Source organism: Lepidochelys olivacea, assembly GCF_965140295.1.
Source record: "Lepidochelys olivacea isolate rLepOli2 genome assembly, chromosome: 15".
In the NCBI taxonomy this organism is placed as follows: domain Eukaryota; kingdom Metazoa; phylum Chordata; order Testudines; family Cheloniidae; genus Lepidochelys; species Lepidochelys olivacea.
This window is the reverse complement of record NC_140425.1, coordinates 12,786,735-12,801,807: the sequence shown is the minus strand read 5'-3', so window position 1 is coordinate 12,801,807 and position 15,073 is coordinate 12,786,735. Positions and strand designations below refer to the sequence as shown.

General features: G+C 49.4%; 1 protein-coding gene across 6 annotated transcripts in view; it reads left to right on the top strand.

Moving 5' to 3' along the window:
- Positions 1–1,463: 1,463 nt before the first annotated feature.
- MSI1 (musashi RNA binding protein 1) overlaps positions 1,464–15,073 on the top strand; it is a gene marked incomplete at its 5' end in the record, with an annotated part of 37,522 nt that continues 23,912 nt past the window's right edge. For 4 of the 6 annotated variants that reach the window (XM_084649300.1, XM_084649298.1, XM_084649297.1 and 1 more), the window contains 6 exons: positions 2,598–2,656; positions 3,126–3,166; positions 3,565–3,646; positions 3,765–3,849; positions 8,894–8,935; positions 10,759–10,851. In XM_084649300.1, coding sequence (XP_084505426.1) covers positions 2,598–2,656; positions 3,126–3,166; positions 3,565–3,646; positions 3,765–3,849; positions 8,894–8,935; positions 10,759–10,851 — 402 coding nt within the window. Of the gene's footprint in view, positions 2,168–2,597; positions 2,657–3,125; positions 3,167–3,564; positions 3,647–3,764; positions 3,850–5,542; positions 5,621–8,893; positions 8,936–10,758; positions 10,852–15,073 lie in introns of those variants that run through there. The other 2 variants (XM_084649299.1, XM_084649301.1) reach the window with 2 other exon arrangements.

The window sequence follows — 15,073 nt, the reverse complement described above, 5'->3', positions numbered from 1 at the left end:
GTTCAGCTACTCCCAACTCCCAACACTAGCACTTCATTGGTACGGTTTGGGGTTGAACTAGAGGGTGCACTCCCTTGGCTTCCCCAAGTATCTGTACATGGACACATGCAGGACAGACTAGTTTGGTAGTAAGGAAGATTTGGAACATGGCATAAGTGTCAGGCTGGTGCCCTATGGGCCGATCAGTTTTACATGGATAGAAATGCCAATTTAATCCATGTAGAATTGCACTGTGATTTGGGCTACTGTCACAGCAGCTGAAACAAGGCTCCAGTGCCTCTGAGAAAGGCAGCTGCAAAAGGAAACTACGGTTGTATTTTACGCTCAGTTTTTATACAACACTCACTGTCATCAACGGGAGTTGAGCTGATGATCCATTGTAGTAGGTAGCCCTGCTGTTGCCGTCTTGGCCCACTGCACCTAATTAAAAAAATGATTCTACTGTAATCACGGTCGCTTGGTAGCGATAGGAGCTGGTGAAGGTGCTCTCTCTCTCTCTCTCTCTCTCAAAGGGAGGTGATCGCTCAGGATCTGGTTGGACAGGGATAAGAGGTGAGTAAAGTATCAGGATACAAGTACTACAGTGACGGGCACAAGTTCCATGAATCTAGACAGAAAAAATATGTTGAGGGGGAAAAAGTTACACTAGTCTGTCTCCATTCTGGCGATTGAAAGGGGGTTAGATCCCTAATCAATCTTACTAAGCATGTACTAAGGAGACTGTGTGGTCAAGGGACTGTGCAAAGGCCGCTGTGAGGAATTCCTGAGTTCATGCACCAGCTCTGCCTGAACCTGACTATGGCCTTGGTAGTCACTTCACATCTGTGCCTCATTCCCTTATCTGTAAAATGGGGATAATGCTACCCATGGATTGAGAGGAGTCAATATAAGGTATCCTTTAGTGCAGAGGTTCTTAACCAGTGGTCCGGGGCCCCCTGGGGGCCACGAGCAGGTTTCAGAGGGTCTGCCAAGCTGAGCTAGCATTCCACTTGCTGAGGCCCATGGTAGAAAGCCAAACCCACACCACACGGCACTGAAGCCCAGGGCCCTGAGCCTGGCCACCTGAGGCTGAATCCTAAACAAGTTAGCTTTGCAGGCCCCCTGTGGTGTGGGGCCCTGGGCAATTGCCCTGCTTCCTCCCTCCTAGCTTTTATATGCAGAAAAACAGTTGTTGTGGCAGAGATGGGCTGTGGAGTTTTTAATTGCTTGTTGGGGGGGTGAAGGAGGGGTAAGAAAAACGTTGAGAATCCCTGGTTTAGCTAATGCCTGTGTGATACTGGGGCTATGCAAGAGTACCACGGGGGGGGGGGGGAGAAAGAGGGAGAAGAGAAGCAGTCTTGTTTAAATATGGTACATGCCACAACTCGCAGATCCTGCTTCAGGCTATGTTTGTGTCACATGTTACTGTATGCAGTGTTGGTCCCATGATATTAAAGAGACAAGGTAGTTGAGGAAATATCTTTTATTGGATCAACTTCTGTAGGTGCAAGAAACCAGCTTTTGAGCTTACAGGGGGCTTTTCTTCAGGTCTGGGATACCTGTTATTGTTGTCAACTTGATTTAACCCTCTCAGACCAAACTTCTCCTCTGTGCCCTGGTGGATCAGGCTGGAGGTGATGTCCCAGGTGTGCAAGGCAGCCCTGGAGAGGAGCATGGCTCACATTCCTGCCCCACTCAAGCTCACGGGGGCATTTGGCCTCCATTCAGGGTAAGTGAAAGAAGCGCAAAGCCAAGTTTTAGGCAGACTAACAAAGCTAAACCCGGACACGCATCTGAGCCAGCGGGGCTGCAGGGCTCTCCACAGCAGCCTCTCGGGGGCTTTCACAGCGCGCTTGCCTTTTGTGCCGCACGGTGCCATGTTTTCAAACGTGAGTGCCTAAAGTTAGGCCGCTCCAGCCCCGTTTTAAGCCCGCACGTTTGAACAGCCCCAACTGCAGCCAGCACTTGGGAGCTTGTTACGCGGCTTTCTTGGCAGAAATAGCTCCGCTCCACCGCTCTAGGACGCGCTGCCCGGTCCCCCAGAGCAGCGGAGACCCGCACGGTAGCACGCCAAAGCCAGACGCGACTCAGCAGCACAAGCTTCCCGGGGCCAGCTCCAGGCCCCCTTTGTTTCTAGCTGCGCGCACCACGCTGCGTGAGCCCCAGCAGCCCCTCCATGGCGAGCCAGGTGAGAATCCTCCGGGCGCCGGCTACAGGCTCCCTCCCCCTGGGCTGGAGACGGGGGCCAGGTGGGGCGCGCACACCGCGGCTCCCGTCCCTGCTCTTCTCCTGGGCGGTACCAGCCGCGGACGGGTCGACTCCGCTGTACTTGCCTGGCCTGGGCGCGGCTCTGCCCGAGCCCCGCTCGCTGCCGTCCCCCCGGTGCAGGCGGCCAGGCAGGCAGCAGCCGGCCGGGTTTTATGCGCACGCCGGCTGCCCGCCCGCCGGGGGTGGGAGGAGCCGGGCAGGTTGTCCCCGCCGGGCCCTCCTCCCTCCCTCCCCGCCTGGCTGAGAGGGGTCGGGGGAGGGGGCAGCATGGCCTGTCCGTCCGGCCCCTTTTCCAGCGCTCATCTGCCCCGGGAGTGCGGCTCTGCGCCTCGCAGGGAGAAGAGGTCCGAATGGAGACAGAAGCCAGCCAGCCCGGCCTCGCCTCCCCGGACTCCCCGCACGATCCCTGGTACCGCTCCGCCCGGCGCGGCGGGGGGCGGGAGCCGGGGCCGGCAGCGCGCCTCTCCCGCCGGCTCCAGCCAGCTCCCCGCGAGCTCGTGGCCCGGACAGGCTCGGCGGTGGCGGCGGCCGCTGCCAACATGGCCGATCCCTGCGAGCTCGCCCTGCCGCCGGCCGCCGCCGGAGTCCGGACCCGAGCCCCCCCGCCCCGAGCCGGGCACAAGGCCACGCTGACCCCGGCACCCGGCAGCCCGCCCCGCCCCCCCGGGGGCCGCGCAGGGTCCCCCCCCCGCCCAGCCTGGGCAGCTCGTCCCGCATCCGCGGCGCGCCGGGTCCGCTCCCCCGCTGGAGCCGGGCAGCCCGCCCCGCCTGCTGCCCCCGCGCTGCTCCCCTCCCGCCGCCGGGCGGCCCGCCCCGGCCCGCCGGCCGCCCCCCGGCCCGCCGCGCTCCATTCACGGCTCTTTTTGTGTCTCCCGCAGCAAAATGTTCATCGGGGGACTGAGCTGGCAAACCACGCAAGGTGAGGCCCGCCGGGCAGGGGCCGCTCCCCGCGGCGCTCCCACTCCCCCGCGGGCCCCGGCCGAGCTCCGGACCGGGCACCTGCCACCCAAACTTTCCCAACTCCCCGGGCGGAGCGGGGTCGGGGCTCTGCTCCGCCCGGCCCGGGCTGTTATTCCGGGGGGGGGAATCCGCTCTGTAGGGCTCCCTGGATGCCTCTTCCCGGGGAAGGGGGGGGAGCCGCGGCCGCCCCCGAACGCGCGTGTGGGGGGCGCGTCGCTCTTCGCCACCAGGGGTCGGCTCCGGGCCTGGGGCGCTTTCTCCGTGGGCCGGGCGGGGCGGCGCGGCGCGGTGGGGAGGGAGGGAGCCCCGAGGGGCCGGCGCTAGGCAGGGGCCCATGGCCTTGTGTTTTGGTTGCAGAGGGCTTGCGGGAATACTTCAGCCAGTTCGGGGAGGTGAAGGAGTGTCTGGTGATGCGGGACCCGCTGACAAAGAGATCCAGGTGAGAAGACCAGCCCCTGCTCCTCCTTTGCTCCTCGCCAGAGCTGGGGCCCGACTTTAACCAACTTTCTCTCTTCTTTGCTCCTCCCCCCATCTCCTGCCTGGGATTCGGGGTGCAGGGGGTTCGGGTTCGTCACGTTCATGGACCAGGCCGGTGTGGACAAGGTTCTGGCCCAATCCAGACATGAACTGGACTCCAAGACGGTGAGGTTTCTTCTCCCATCTAAGGGGGTTCATTTGTCAACTGAGCCTCAGTGCTTAGAACACTGATTGATTGTGGTGTTTGATTCCCAATGAGGGGTTATAGACTATTGATTATTGATAAAGAATTATCCTGCCCTTCTGCATCCTGGTGATGGTTTGCTAACTGGCTGCTCTTCTGAGCTGTGGATGACCAAGTATAGATTGGTTTGTGAATGTTTGAATATTGATTATGAATCCCAGGTTATGATTTTTCATTCTGCCTACTGATTGCAAGAATCCCTTTCGAGAAACTGATGGTGGCACTTTGTGAGTTGAAAAGACTGAATACATTCAGGACTGCACAAGAAAAAGCGTGTCCATGTGAAACTAACAGTGTCTATGGGAGCAACTGCCCTGTAAGTGGAGAGGACATGCAGAGCCTCACGCTCTCATGTAAAAAGAAAAGGAGGACTTGTGGCACCTTAGAGACTAACCAGTTTATTTGAGCATAAGCTTTCGGCTGTAGCTCACGAAAGCTTATGCTCAAATAAATTGGTTAGTCTCTAAGGTGCCACAAGTACTCCTTCCCTCCATGATGGGCGCTTGACCCTTACAAAGAGCTAGGCCTGTTCTCTCTGGTGATGCTATAGACCAGTGGTTCTCAAACTTTTGTATTGGTGACCCCCTTCACACAGCAAGCCTCTGAGTGCAACCCTCTTTATAAATCAAAAACGCATTTTTTAAAATATTTAATACTATTATAAATGCTGGAGGTGAAGCAGGGTTTTGGGGTGGAGGCTGACAGCTTGCAACCCCCCATGTAATTACCTTGCAACTCCCTAATAGGTCATGACCCCCAGTTTGAGAACCCCTGTTATAGACCCATATCCCTTTGTGTTGAGGAGTTGTTGCCTCATGCTCTCTTATGGCTTCCCCAGGATACAAATTTGCAATGGCCATGAATTCCTGAAGTTTATTGTCTCCTAGTGTGCTCAGAAGGTGCCTCTGTGGGCCATCTTCTGCTCTTTGGGATATCAGTGGTGCCTTCATCCCCCAGGGTGGTACATCCATTCTTGCAATTACAAGCTGTTCTAGCCACTTTGTGAACTTGTAGATAGTTTTTTAAAGAATCATTGGGTTTCTCAGCATAGACTGTCAGTTCCTGCACTGCAAGCCCTTGGCATCAGGGAGATATGTAGGATCTGTGTTTGGGGAGTGGGTGTTAGAGATCTTTTGTCTGAGTAGTTTTAGTGACTTTTGTGTTGTCAAATTCCTCTTTTGCTTAATATTGACCCAGGGGTGGGGATACAAGTGGTGGGGGCACATGGGGAAAAAAATAAGTTCCAGTTCCAGCCATGAACTAATTAAAAGTCCACATGTGTAACTTGAAGTCTAGTGAGGCAGTTCAGGCATCAAATTCTTTATCTGAGTTGAATAGAGAGAGCGGGAGAGAGAGAGAGACCCTTTCTTGAGGCTTACAGCATGAGCTGCGGTAAGATTTATGTCTGTTCCTGTTTAACTGCATGGATCGTTCCCTTTGATGTATACAGGACCTTCCTCCCCGTGGGAGCTCCTGGTTAAACCTATTCCAGCCGCCTCTGCAGTGTGCAGATTGCCAGGAGTCTTAAAAACCTCATCCTCTTGTGAGAGTGGTGTAAAGTTAGTTTAGCTTTGGGGGAGGATTCTGATTAAATGTTTTGGGGTGGGGGCAGGCTTGTTTTATTTTATAGTCCGTATAAACATGGGGTCTGATGGTGAATCTGTGGGACTGGCCTAGCTCACTCTTGAAAAGGTGAGTGATGGATGTTGATGGTGGCAGCAATCCCAAGAGCATTTCTGGGACAGAAGTGAGATGCAATCTATGGTCTCCATTCCTACCTGTCTAAACTAATGTTGCTTCTGGTCTTAAAGCAATTCTGCAATCCACTGGGTGGGCCCAGGAAAGGGAGGGGATGTGGAATGGGTAAGTGTGCTGAAGGAAAAGAGAAGGGACTTGTGGCGTAAAGAACATGTGGGGCTGGCCAGCCATTGAAATTCTCTGATGCATCTGGCTTGTTGATTGTATGCTGAGGAAGCAGGAAGAATGGTGGCAGTTTCTCTAAAGTCCTTTCTTTGTCAGGAACTTGGATTTTTTTTTCTTTTTTTCTCTCTTTTTTTAAAGTTTAAATCTGGGCTGAATGTTTTGGGGTATGTTGCCTGGTAATTGCTGGATTAGGATCTAAGACTGATCTATATGTGCAGTTCAGTGGCTCTCAATTCCCCTAAAACATGCTGATTTTGTAGTCCTGTTTGGAGCCTTAGATGTGTGTGGGGTTTTTTGTTTTGTTTTTTTCCCCCTCTTTAGTTGAAAGTCTCTGCTGTTAGTCATGGACTAAATGTCACCAACTCATCTGAATCCTAACTTAGGCTTTTATAAAACTTTGTGGGAAAAGGCCCAGCGTCCTGAAACTACACCCCATTCTCTGTTTTTGGTGTCTCCCGGTAAACAGCACTTGGTAGATAATGTCTGCCCAACTTGTTGCTTCATTGTTTTCTGATTCTTTCTATTGTAATTAATGTTGTTGGCCTGATTCTCTGGAGGAAACCTTGTGCCTTTCAGACTTCTCTTTGTTTGTAAGCTAGATAGCAGCCTACAGGGGTTATTTATGGAAATGCTTGATATGAGAGTTGGCTTTGCCGTCTCAAGGTAAAAGATTTGCGTGCCTTTGTAAAGCTGTAGACGACTGCTGCCTTCAGTTTCTCTATGTGCCCTAGAAACATTGATGTGTTAGAGGTTTTCTTGCTTGGGTTTTTTTTGCTTTTGCTGTTTTTATTTGTGTGTGTGTGAAAGGGGTACTGTAGGCATGTTCAGATTCACTATTAACAAATGTAACAAAGCTTGCACTAGAGATATGACAATTGTGCTTTTTTGAATCGCTTCAGATCCCAGCTAATGGATATAGATAACACAGATAATGATGTCAGCAAGTTAAATGTCGTTATATGAGCTTACATGGGAATTAAACAGTGTTACGTGGCCTGAAAAGTGGTAATGAAGGGCCCAGTTGTGCCCTTGTTTACACTTGAGGTCGGTGGGATTCCATGGATATAACCATGGGCACAATTTGTCCCTAAAGGTTAGTAACTTGAAATGAAAGTGACAAGTATTTAAATAACACCCCTAACCACTATCAGATACTGGTTACATTTTTTAGGACGTTATCTGAGGAACTCTGAATTCCTTGTGTACAAATCTTTATCACATCTATGACTGACAGTGAAGTAAAACTCAACCAGATTATTGACTTTAATACCAGGGATACAGGAAGTGATTACCACCACTTCTCCTTTAATTATGAAAATTCCTGTACTTGAGGAATAGCCCCCTTTTAGTACCTTGAGTCTTGTATTGAACGCTCTCTCCTCTGTGCACCTTCAGTTACGTGTCTGCAGTTGGTTGGTTAGGCCTCAGTTTACCAGCAACAGTAGATAGTTGTGCAGAAGAATTTGTGAAATTACTGCCTGCCCCCTCTAGCCAGGTGGATACGTTATCTCTACCCAGTTTATCACGCTCAGGGTAATGAAAAAATGAGGCCTGGGCTTAACTTTGCTGTGTATGAAAGCATCTTCTTGGCAGGAGCTGAATGACACTGGCTGAGAACTAAAAGACAGTAGATTATTGTTTTTGCTTATTATCTGCCATCGGCCTCTTGGTCTCCTGCCGTCCTCTGTCCTCAGAATTCACTGAGGATTTCTGCACTTGCCAGAAAGCCAGAGGATTGGATTGGGAGGAAGGGGGAGGAGAAGGAAAGGTGCTCAGATGTCCCTATGAGGCACCAAGAGGGTATGTTGCTGTGTTTGGCGGTCATAAGGGGAGGTTTATTTATGTTCTTCACTTTTGCCTCTGTTTACTTATACGCTGAGTTTATTTATGTTCTAGGTTGTGAATCAGGATGGAGGTGGGAAGGCAGAGGGGAGTGATCTGAAGAGGTACTGAGCTTTGGGTTCTGTCTGACAATTGAAAGGATGAACGAAGGGAGAAAAGCCAGGCTGGAAAGTAGAACAATAGCAGTGAGAGGAGCTGGAGAGGTGCAGTTTCCTTGCGGGCTGTTTGAGCTGCTGGGCTAATGGGACAAACTTCTCAGCTCCTCTCCTAGCTACAGACTTTCCAGCTGTGGGCTGAACAGACTCTCCTTTAGTACAGGGCTCTCTAAGGTCATTTGTAGATTTGGATCATTTCTAATGTAAAGGTGACATCACAAGAGTTGCTGTGTGTGCATTATAGTGGGTGTTTCGTTTTCAGTGCATTAGTATTTTCCTAGTTTAAGTTGTGGTGGTGGTAAGAATAGTGCAGCCATGCGTTCATCCATTGCTGACCCCAGCAGAATGTGCACCATCTGAATATTGGTGCTGAGATAAAGGCACTCTAGTGGACAGCAGGTTTAGTAATACACCAAACAGATAGGCGTATCTAGCACAGTAGGATGATTGGAACTGATTCTTTTTATTGCCCAGCATACAACCTGCAGAAGGGGCAGCAGTATACTGTGTGATTTGATGACAGGAGTCTGTATTGCAACTTTCTGTCCTTGGGACTCTTCAGTTTAGTTCACATCTTCCCTTCTCATGTGAATCCATGCTTTTGGGGCTGAAGTTCTTAGCTTTTTATGTGCAGACTATTTCCTGCTTCACTATTAACCAGGTGAGCTCTGTACCCTTAGCCAGAGTGAAGGGGAGAATAAAGTACTTTAATATGACATTGTTGGTACAGGGTGGTCAAGGTGGAGTCTGAACACAGAGGACTGGCTAACAGAGACTGCTAATCCCAGCCTGTGGTGTTCCATCTTGTGCTGAATGGCTGCTGCTCACATTCAGATGGAACATTGCATGCTGGGAACTGTAGTCTCCAGGGATCACACCTCTATTAGAAGATAAAGTTGTCTGCAGTCTACTTTATGCTCATTAGGTGTCTTCCTTGGGTCTGGCAAACTATCACTTGAGCAAAGTTTGTGGAGAGCCTACTTTAATTGCCTACATTTCATGTATTATATGTTCACCTGCTCTCTCTCTCCCATGTCTCTTTCAGATCGACCCAAAAGTAGCATTCCCCCGCCGAGCACAGCCCAAGGTAGGTAGCATGTGCAGCCTTTACAAATTGAAAAGGTGCAACTCAAGGAACTTAAATCCTCTTTGTGCCTTTGTCCAGAGGATGCTGGAAGGACATCTTGGTGCACCTGCCAGCACTGGTCCTTAAGGCTTTGATGATTGATACTCAGGCTTAGTTCCTACCTTAATGATGACCTTTGGTGCTCCACCTCCAGACTTGCATTCTGTTGTGCATGGTCTAGCTCACTAGGGAGCTTTGGGATGCTCTTGTGATTGTCAGTGTGGGGTTGGAATAGCCCAAGCTCTACTCCACTACGGTTAGAGTGTGCTTCATGAGTGGAGCTGATGAAATGCAGAAGTCTGCTCAAGAACACAGCACCTTCTGCTCTTTGGTAGCCTGTATCTGGAACCTGAGGGCCTGCAAGAAACATGAAGTAGTTCCAATCTGTGGCAGGAGACATGTAGGATGGACTGGGGAGAGGTGTGGGAGAAAGAACTTCATTTTGTGGAAAGTCAGGGTGCACACCAGCACTAGAAAGGCCAGAGAGAGAAGGACATTGGGCTTGACCTGCACCAGGAAGGTGGGCGCTCGATGGAAGCCAGCAGCTGTGGAGGTTCTACTAGATGCTCAATGAGAAACTTTTAACTGCAGAGTGAAGAGCAAATTGGCAATTTGCCTTCAAAGTAGAATGCAGATTTGGGGGGGGGTCTCACTTAACTGGGCTGGAGGACGAGAGCCTACAATCTCACCCCAAGTACTGCAGGGGGAGAACGGGCTGATGAGGGAGAGAATTGCAGAGTGGAAGAAGAGAATGATGTGGGGAGGAAAGCACAAGGGATCAGAAGCAGAGAACAATTAGTGAACAGGTATCCTGAGTAACGAGCCAGGAAGCACATGGTAGGAATTGGGTTAATTCCATTAAGCAGTTTGGTGACAGAAGGTGCTTTAGTGTTAGAACAGGCTGCTCTCCAAGCCTGGAATTGCTGCGGATTAGCCCCATGCTCCTTGGGGTTATTAGGACCATGTGTTCCTGCTGGAGCAGGGGTGTGGCCAAGGGGCTGAGGGGAGGATGCAGCTGGAGCATCAGTTCAAAGGACACCAGTGTGCTTCATCCTAGCAGCCATCGCCCCCCTCAGTTATTCCTCCTCAGTCTGCTGTGGCTGGGGGAAGAGAAAGGGGAGGGTTTCTTCCTTTGCCTCCTCCCAAATGCACAAGAAAGCTTAACTGGACATTTCCTCTGGCTCCTTAAACCTGATGGCTTCACATCGCAGCATCACAGCCATGCTCTGCTTTCCCATTTCAGGGAAACTGCAGGGTGGGAGGGTGAGCTGGGGATTGGCAGGGTGACAGCAGTGCCCCATGTGAGTGACAGGAGGGTAGGGAATGAGATGGCAGCACTCTGTGTGTTTGCGAGGAGGTTTGTGAAAGTGGGTGACTGAACGATTAGTGGGGGAAAGACTTTAATATGCTGTACCCGTCCCCAGGGGGTTAGATGGGAGATTAGTGGCCATGCCCTGGCAAGTCCCACGGGCAGTTAGTGAGCTTGGGCATGCTGGGGGTTAGGGAGGGAAAGGGTAGGAGACAGCAATATGGCGCATGCTTGGGTGAGTCTGAGATTGCACTTGAGTGATGGAGTTTCACAGTATGAAATTTCTGGGGCCTGAAACATGTCCTTCAGTAGATACAGTGTTTCGTTAGGGGACTCTGTTCCACTGGTGCGGGCAGTCTCCCAGTGGAATACAGTGCGCTACATGCTCTTCTGTCTCCAAAACCTCATTTGTGAGCTGATCTTGTTCTCTGCTAACTCTGTTTCTCCTATGAATCCCTGTCCTTCCCTTTCCCAGATGGTAACGCGGACGAAGAAGATATTTGTGGGGGGTCTCTCTGTGAACACTACCGTGGAGGATGTGAAACAGTATTTTGAGCAGTTTGGGAAGGTAAGTCTGATGGGTGAAGATGGATCAGGTTATCTCTTTGCTGGGCAGGAAGGGGTGCTTCCTGGTGATCAGGTAAACCACAGGTCAGCAGAAGGTTTGGGTGGCTGGAATTTTCATGCAGGGGGTTGTGGCCAGATGTGCCTGGCCTGTAATGATTTTGAACAGAAGCCCCTTGCTTGCTCATGGAGAAGATGGAACCTGAAAGAGGGGAGACTGCGTGCTCTGCCCCCTCCCCTGAATCTCTCCGGAGATGCCTCTGAGGCTTTGGAGTCCCATAGTCTCATGGTTAAGGTGTTTGAAAGCCATTCAAACCCTAGATCTGAACACACCTGAACTAAGGAGATGTTCTGATCAAGAACCAAACTGTGTAGCTGTGGCTCGTTTTTGATTCTCAGCCTCATGGCTGACCCCTTTGTAACTTTCGGTTAAAAAGAAATCTTTTGGGCTGAAACTTCTCTTGCTGAGTCTTGGGCCAGAAGTGACATTTTTAGGAAGCTGGAAGAAAATCTGGCAAGCAAGCTGCCCAAAGCTCCAGGTGGTTCTGCATTTTATGATAGCTGTTTTATGTCAGCTGATCATTCAAAATCAGATGGGCTCCTCTAACTCCAATTCAGTCAGTCCTCAATGAGCACATGTGCCTGTCACATGCTGGAAAACAAGTGGGGTAGAATTTGAAGTGATAAAGATCTTAGCCTGTTATGCACTGGGAAGGGTGAGCATTTTGTGGTGTAATAGGTGCTGTATAATGTTACCACTTTCACCTTAATGGATCCTTAAAGCACTTTATGCACTTAAGAAATAATGCAAGTTATTACAGATAGGGATTGCTTTGGTCTACTGCTGATATGCCACCGCTTCTGGGGTGGAGCACAGTAACTGTTTAATTATCAGTGCACAAAACCATTGCACAGTTGTTTAGGACAGGACTTGAAGGACACCATAGCCAATTAGAACTTCTTGGGGATTTTAGGGAGGTAGAATGTAATTATCTATGTTGGAATCTTGCTAGGACACCGTGATTAGCACCCTAATTTTTGCAGAAAGTGCCATGAAATGCTGACCATGACAGATGAGGACTTCAGTATCTGTGTCTCTTCTGAAAGAGGGCACCAGCAGCAGCCCAGAGGAGGGCATAAGATGGTTTTATGGTGTGTGAATGCCTTAACGTTTGGAGAGAAGAAAATGGGTTGGAAAAGAGTATCCTCACCAATTGGCTGTGTCATATCAATGTAGCTTTCAGGAATTCTTTGTCACCTATAAAGTTAGGTGGTTCTACTTGGAGTGGTGTTGTCTGGTATCTGTGTTTTGTCTTGTAGAATGATTGATACGTGTATCCTGGGATGAACAAAATATACATCACAGTAACTTGCAGCTGCTTAATGCTTCCAATCAATCTTGGGAGAAAGGGGAAGTGTTCAGTGCTCTGGGAATCAATATACACGTTAGTCACTTCTTTACATTTTTTCTGTCTTCTACCACAGAAAGTAAATGTGCTGTATCCGTATGTCCTGTTCCGTGGTAATGTCTCCAGAGCGCAATTGCAGGAGTCATGAGTCTGCTCAATGGCCACAGAACTGTTTTGATCGGTAGTGGAAAGTCAGGGGCACGCTCCTCTCTTAGCCTTAAGTTCCATAGAGCACAAATACCCTGCATCTAGTAACCGTCCCTCTGCTTTCCAAACAGTGTTACAGAACCAACCTCTCCCTTCAGTCATGTAAGACACACAGCATTTGTACTTTTATAATTAGTTTTAGGAATGCATACTTCTCCTTTCTAATTTCTTGACTGTTTTGTCAGGGTTTGCCCAAGAGAGAGAATGCTACCAAAAAGACTGGCTTTAAATAATGCTCCTCTTGTCCTATGTTTCCTACTCCATAAAAGCACGAAAAGTGCCTTTCATGCCTGGGGGAAATGCTGTGATGGCTTGTAAGGGGCCCTTCTAAAAGGACCCAAAAAGAAAACAGCAGAACTTTTTGCTACCATAGGCTTTGGAGGTGCAGTATTCTAGGAGACCTTCTGTGGAGGAGTGTCTAGGGCTGTGTAATGTGTCTTTGAAATCTCCCTTAGAGTGGAAGCCAAGAGAGAGAACACAGGCAGAAAGAGAATGTCCAAAATTAAAAGATGCCCCACAAGGAACTGCTCAGATTGGTTCCCCCAGCTAAGGCTCCAGGTTCCTTAGACAGGCCTGGAAGGAGAGTTCAGTAAGCCTCATAGCAAAAAGGAGGAGTGCTCCAGAAAGCATCCTGCAGTTAGATCTAGGTTAACTCTGATGTAATTTGCCTGCTTGGATCGTAGGAGTTTCTCACAAGGAAGGACCTCTTAGATCTGGGTTGATTGGAATGATCCTCTGCTTCGGAGCATCATTTTGATTCACCTGGCCACTCCAACAGAAATATACACCCTCAGAGCTCCGGTGCGAGGGATGTCCCCATTCTCCGTGCCAAGCCCCAGCTGCTTCTCCCCAGTGGGATCATTTCCGGAGAGGCTCTCTTCAAAATGGTCTTCCTCCAGCCATGTGTGGATGACTCCTTGGTGTTGTGGTTCTGAGGCAAGTCTGTGTCACCCTCCGGTCTGGGGGGCTCTCTGCTCCCATGAGATCTGAGTTCAGTATGGTATGATATCCAGGTCTATGAAAAGACTGTTCTGTACCAGTCAGCTATGGTTCTTCCTCATAGGGAGCCTCATTTTAATACAGCGACATCTTTGGAACCTTGTCACTTTGGAGAGCCCAGTTAAAGAGTTACCCAGGATCTCCTCCTTAGGGGTATCTACCCCTTGTTGTGTCTGGCCCTGTGGTCCTCCCGCATCTGTGATTTCTTTAATGTAAGGAATTGAGGAGACCTAGATCTCCTCTTCTGCAGGAAGTCTCCTCCAAAGAAGGCAGTCTCCTTAGGGACTACCTGACCTCTCTCTGACTCCACATCCAGTAGCACTGCTGATCCACAGGACATTGGTACTCTGAGAGGCAGGAACTGGTGAGGACTATCCTCTAAGGTGCCCGTGGTACCTTCTCAACTGATGAGACTGCCATGACTACTCCTTTCCCTCCTCTGTGTGACCCCAGAGCCTCCCAGGATTTGGCAGGCACCATCTGGGCTCTGCGCCTTGATTTGTCAGACTCCTAGATCCTTCTACCAGTTCCCAGGGAAAGATTTGGATTGTTTTTCCAGAATCCTACCCCAAGCTCAATTGTGATTTCAGCTGCAAGTGAAATATTTAAAGCTGGGAAGTTGTCATCTACTTCTGGGGACCAGAGGCTCAAACAACTGAATGTGTTAAGGTGGAAGGTTAACTGCTAGACAAGCCTGACACAACAAGCCTAGGAATGTGGTAGATTCTCTGTCACTTTAAATCTTCAAATCAAGATGGAGTGTCAGTCTAAAAGATGTGCTCTAACTCAGCCAGAAGACATGGGCATGATGCAGGAATTACTAGGTGAAATCCTATGGCCTGTGTTATGCAGAAAGTCAGGCTAGATTATCACAGTGGTTTCCCTGGTCTTAAAATCTATGAACTGCCAGCTGCCAAGGTAGCTATTGCCAGATATAAGTTTCCTGCCTAATCAAAGGCAGGATCTTGAGCTCAGCACATTTGTGAGCAGAAAAATGGAAAAACAATTTAATGAGCAAATTTGAAATTTGTGTTGCTGGGTTTGAAATGGAGCCACTTTCCATTTTGATCACAATTTTTTTTTTAATTTCAAATCTTTGAAAAAAAAAATTGTTGCCACGGAGAACAAGTATATGAATGTTTTGTTTTTGTTTTTGTAAACTTCTCTGACCTTTGGAAAAGAAAAAATGAAAAAGTGCACATAGGGAAAATACTAGCCATTGCTCAAGAATTAAGGGGAAAATGGAGGGAAAGGGTAAAAACAACCCCCCGAAACTTCAAATGTTTGGGGGTTTTTTACAAAAAACTGGAAGATTAAAAATCAATATTAAAAAAGCTTTTCCTTTCAAAGAGAGGCCATTTTTGTTTTTTATTTTTAAAATGCTGTGAATGAAAAATGTTGACCAGCTCTCTTTATGAGAAGATACAGGGATGTGTGGTATTGTTTAAGGAAGGCCAGGTGTCTAAGCATACTCCCAAAGCGTCCGTTGATGTCTCAGACAGCACTATACTAGGACTTTGAACATGCTTGGGTCCCTTAAGAAACGCTCTTGGCTCCAAAACTCTCCTCTCCACCAAGATGCAAGTCAAGGTCATGGACCTGCCTTTTAAA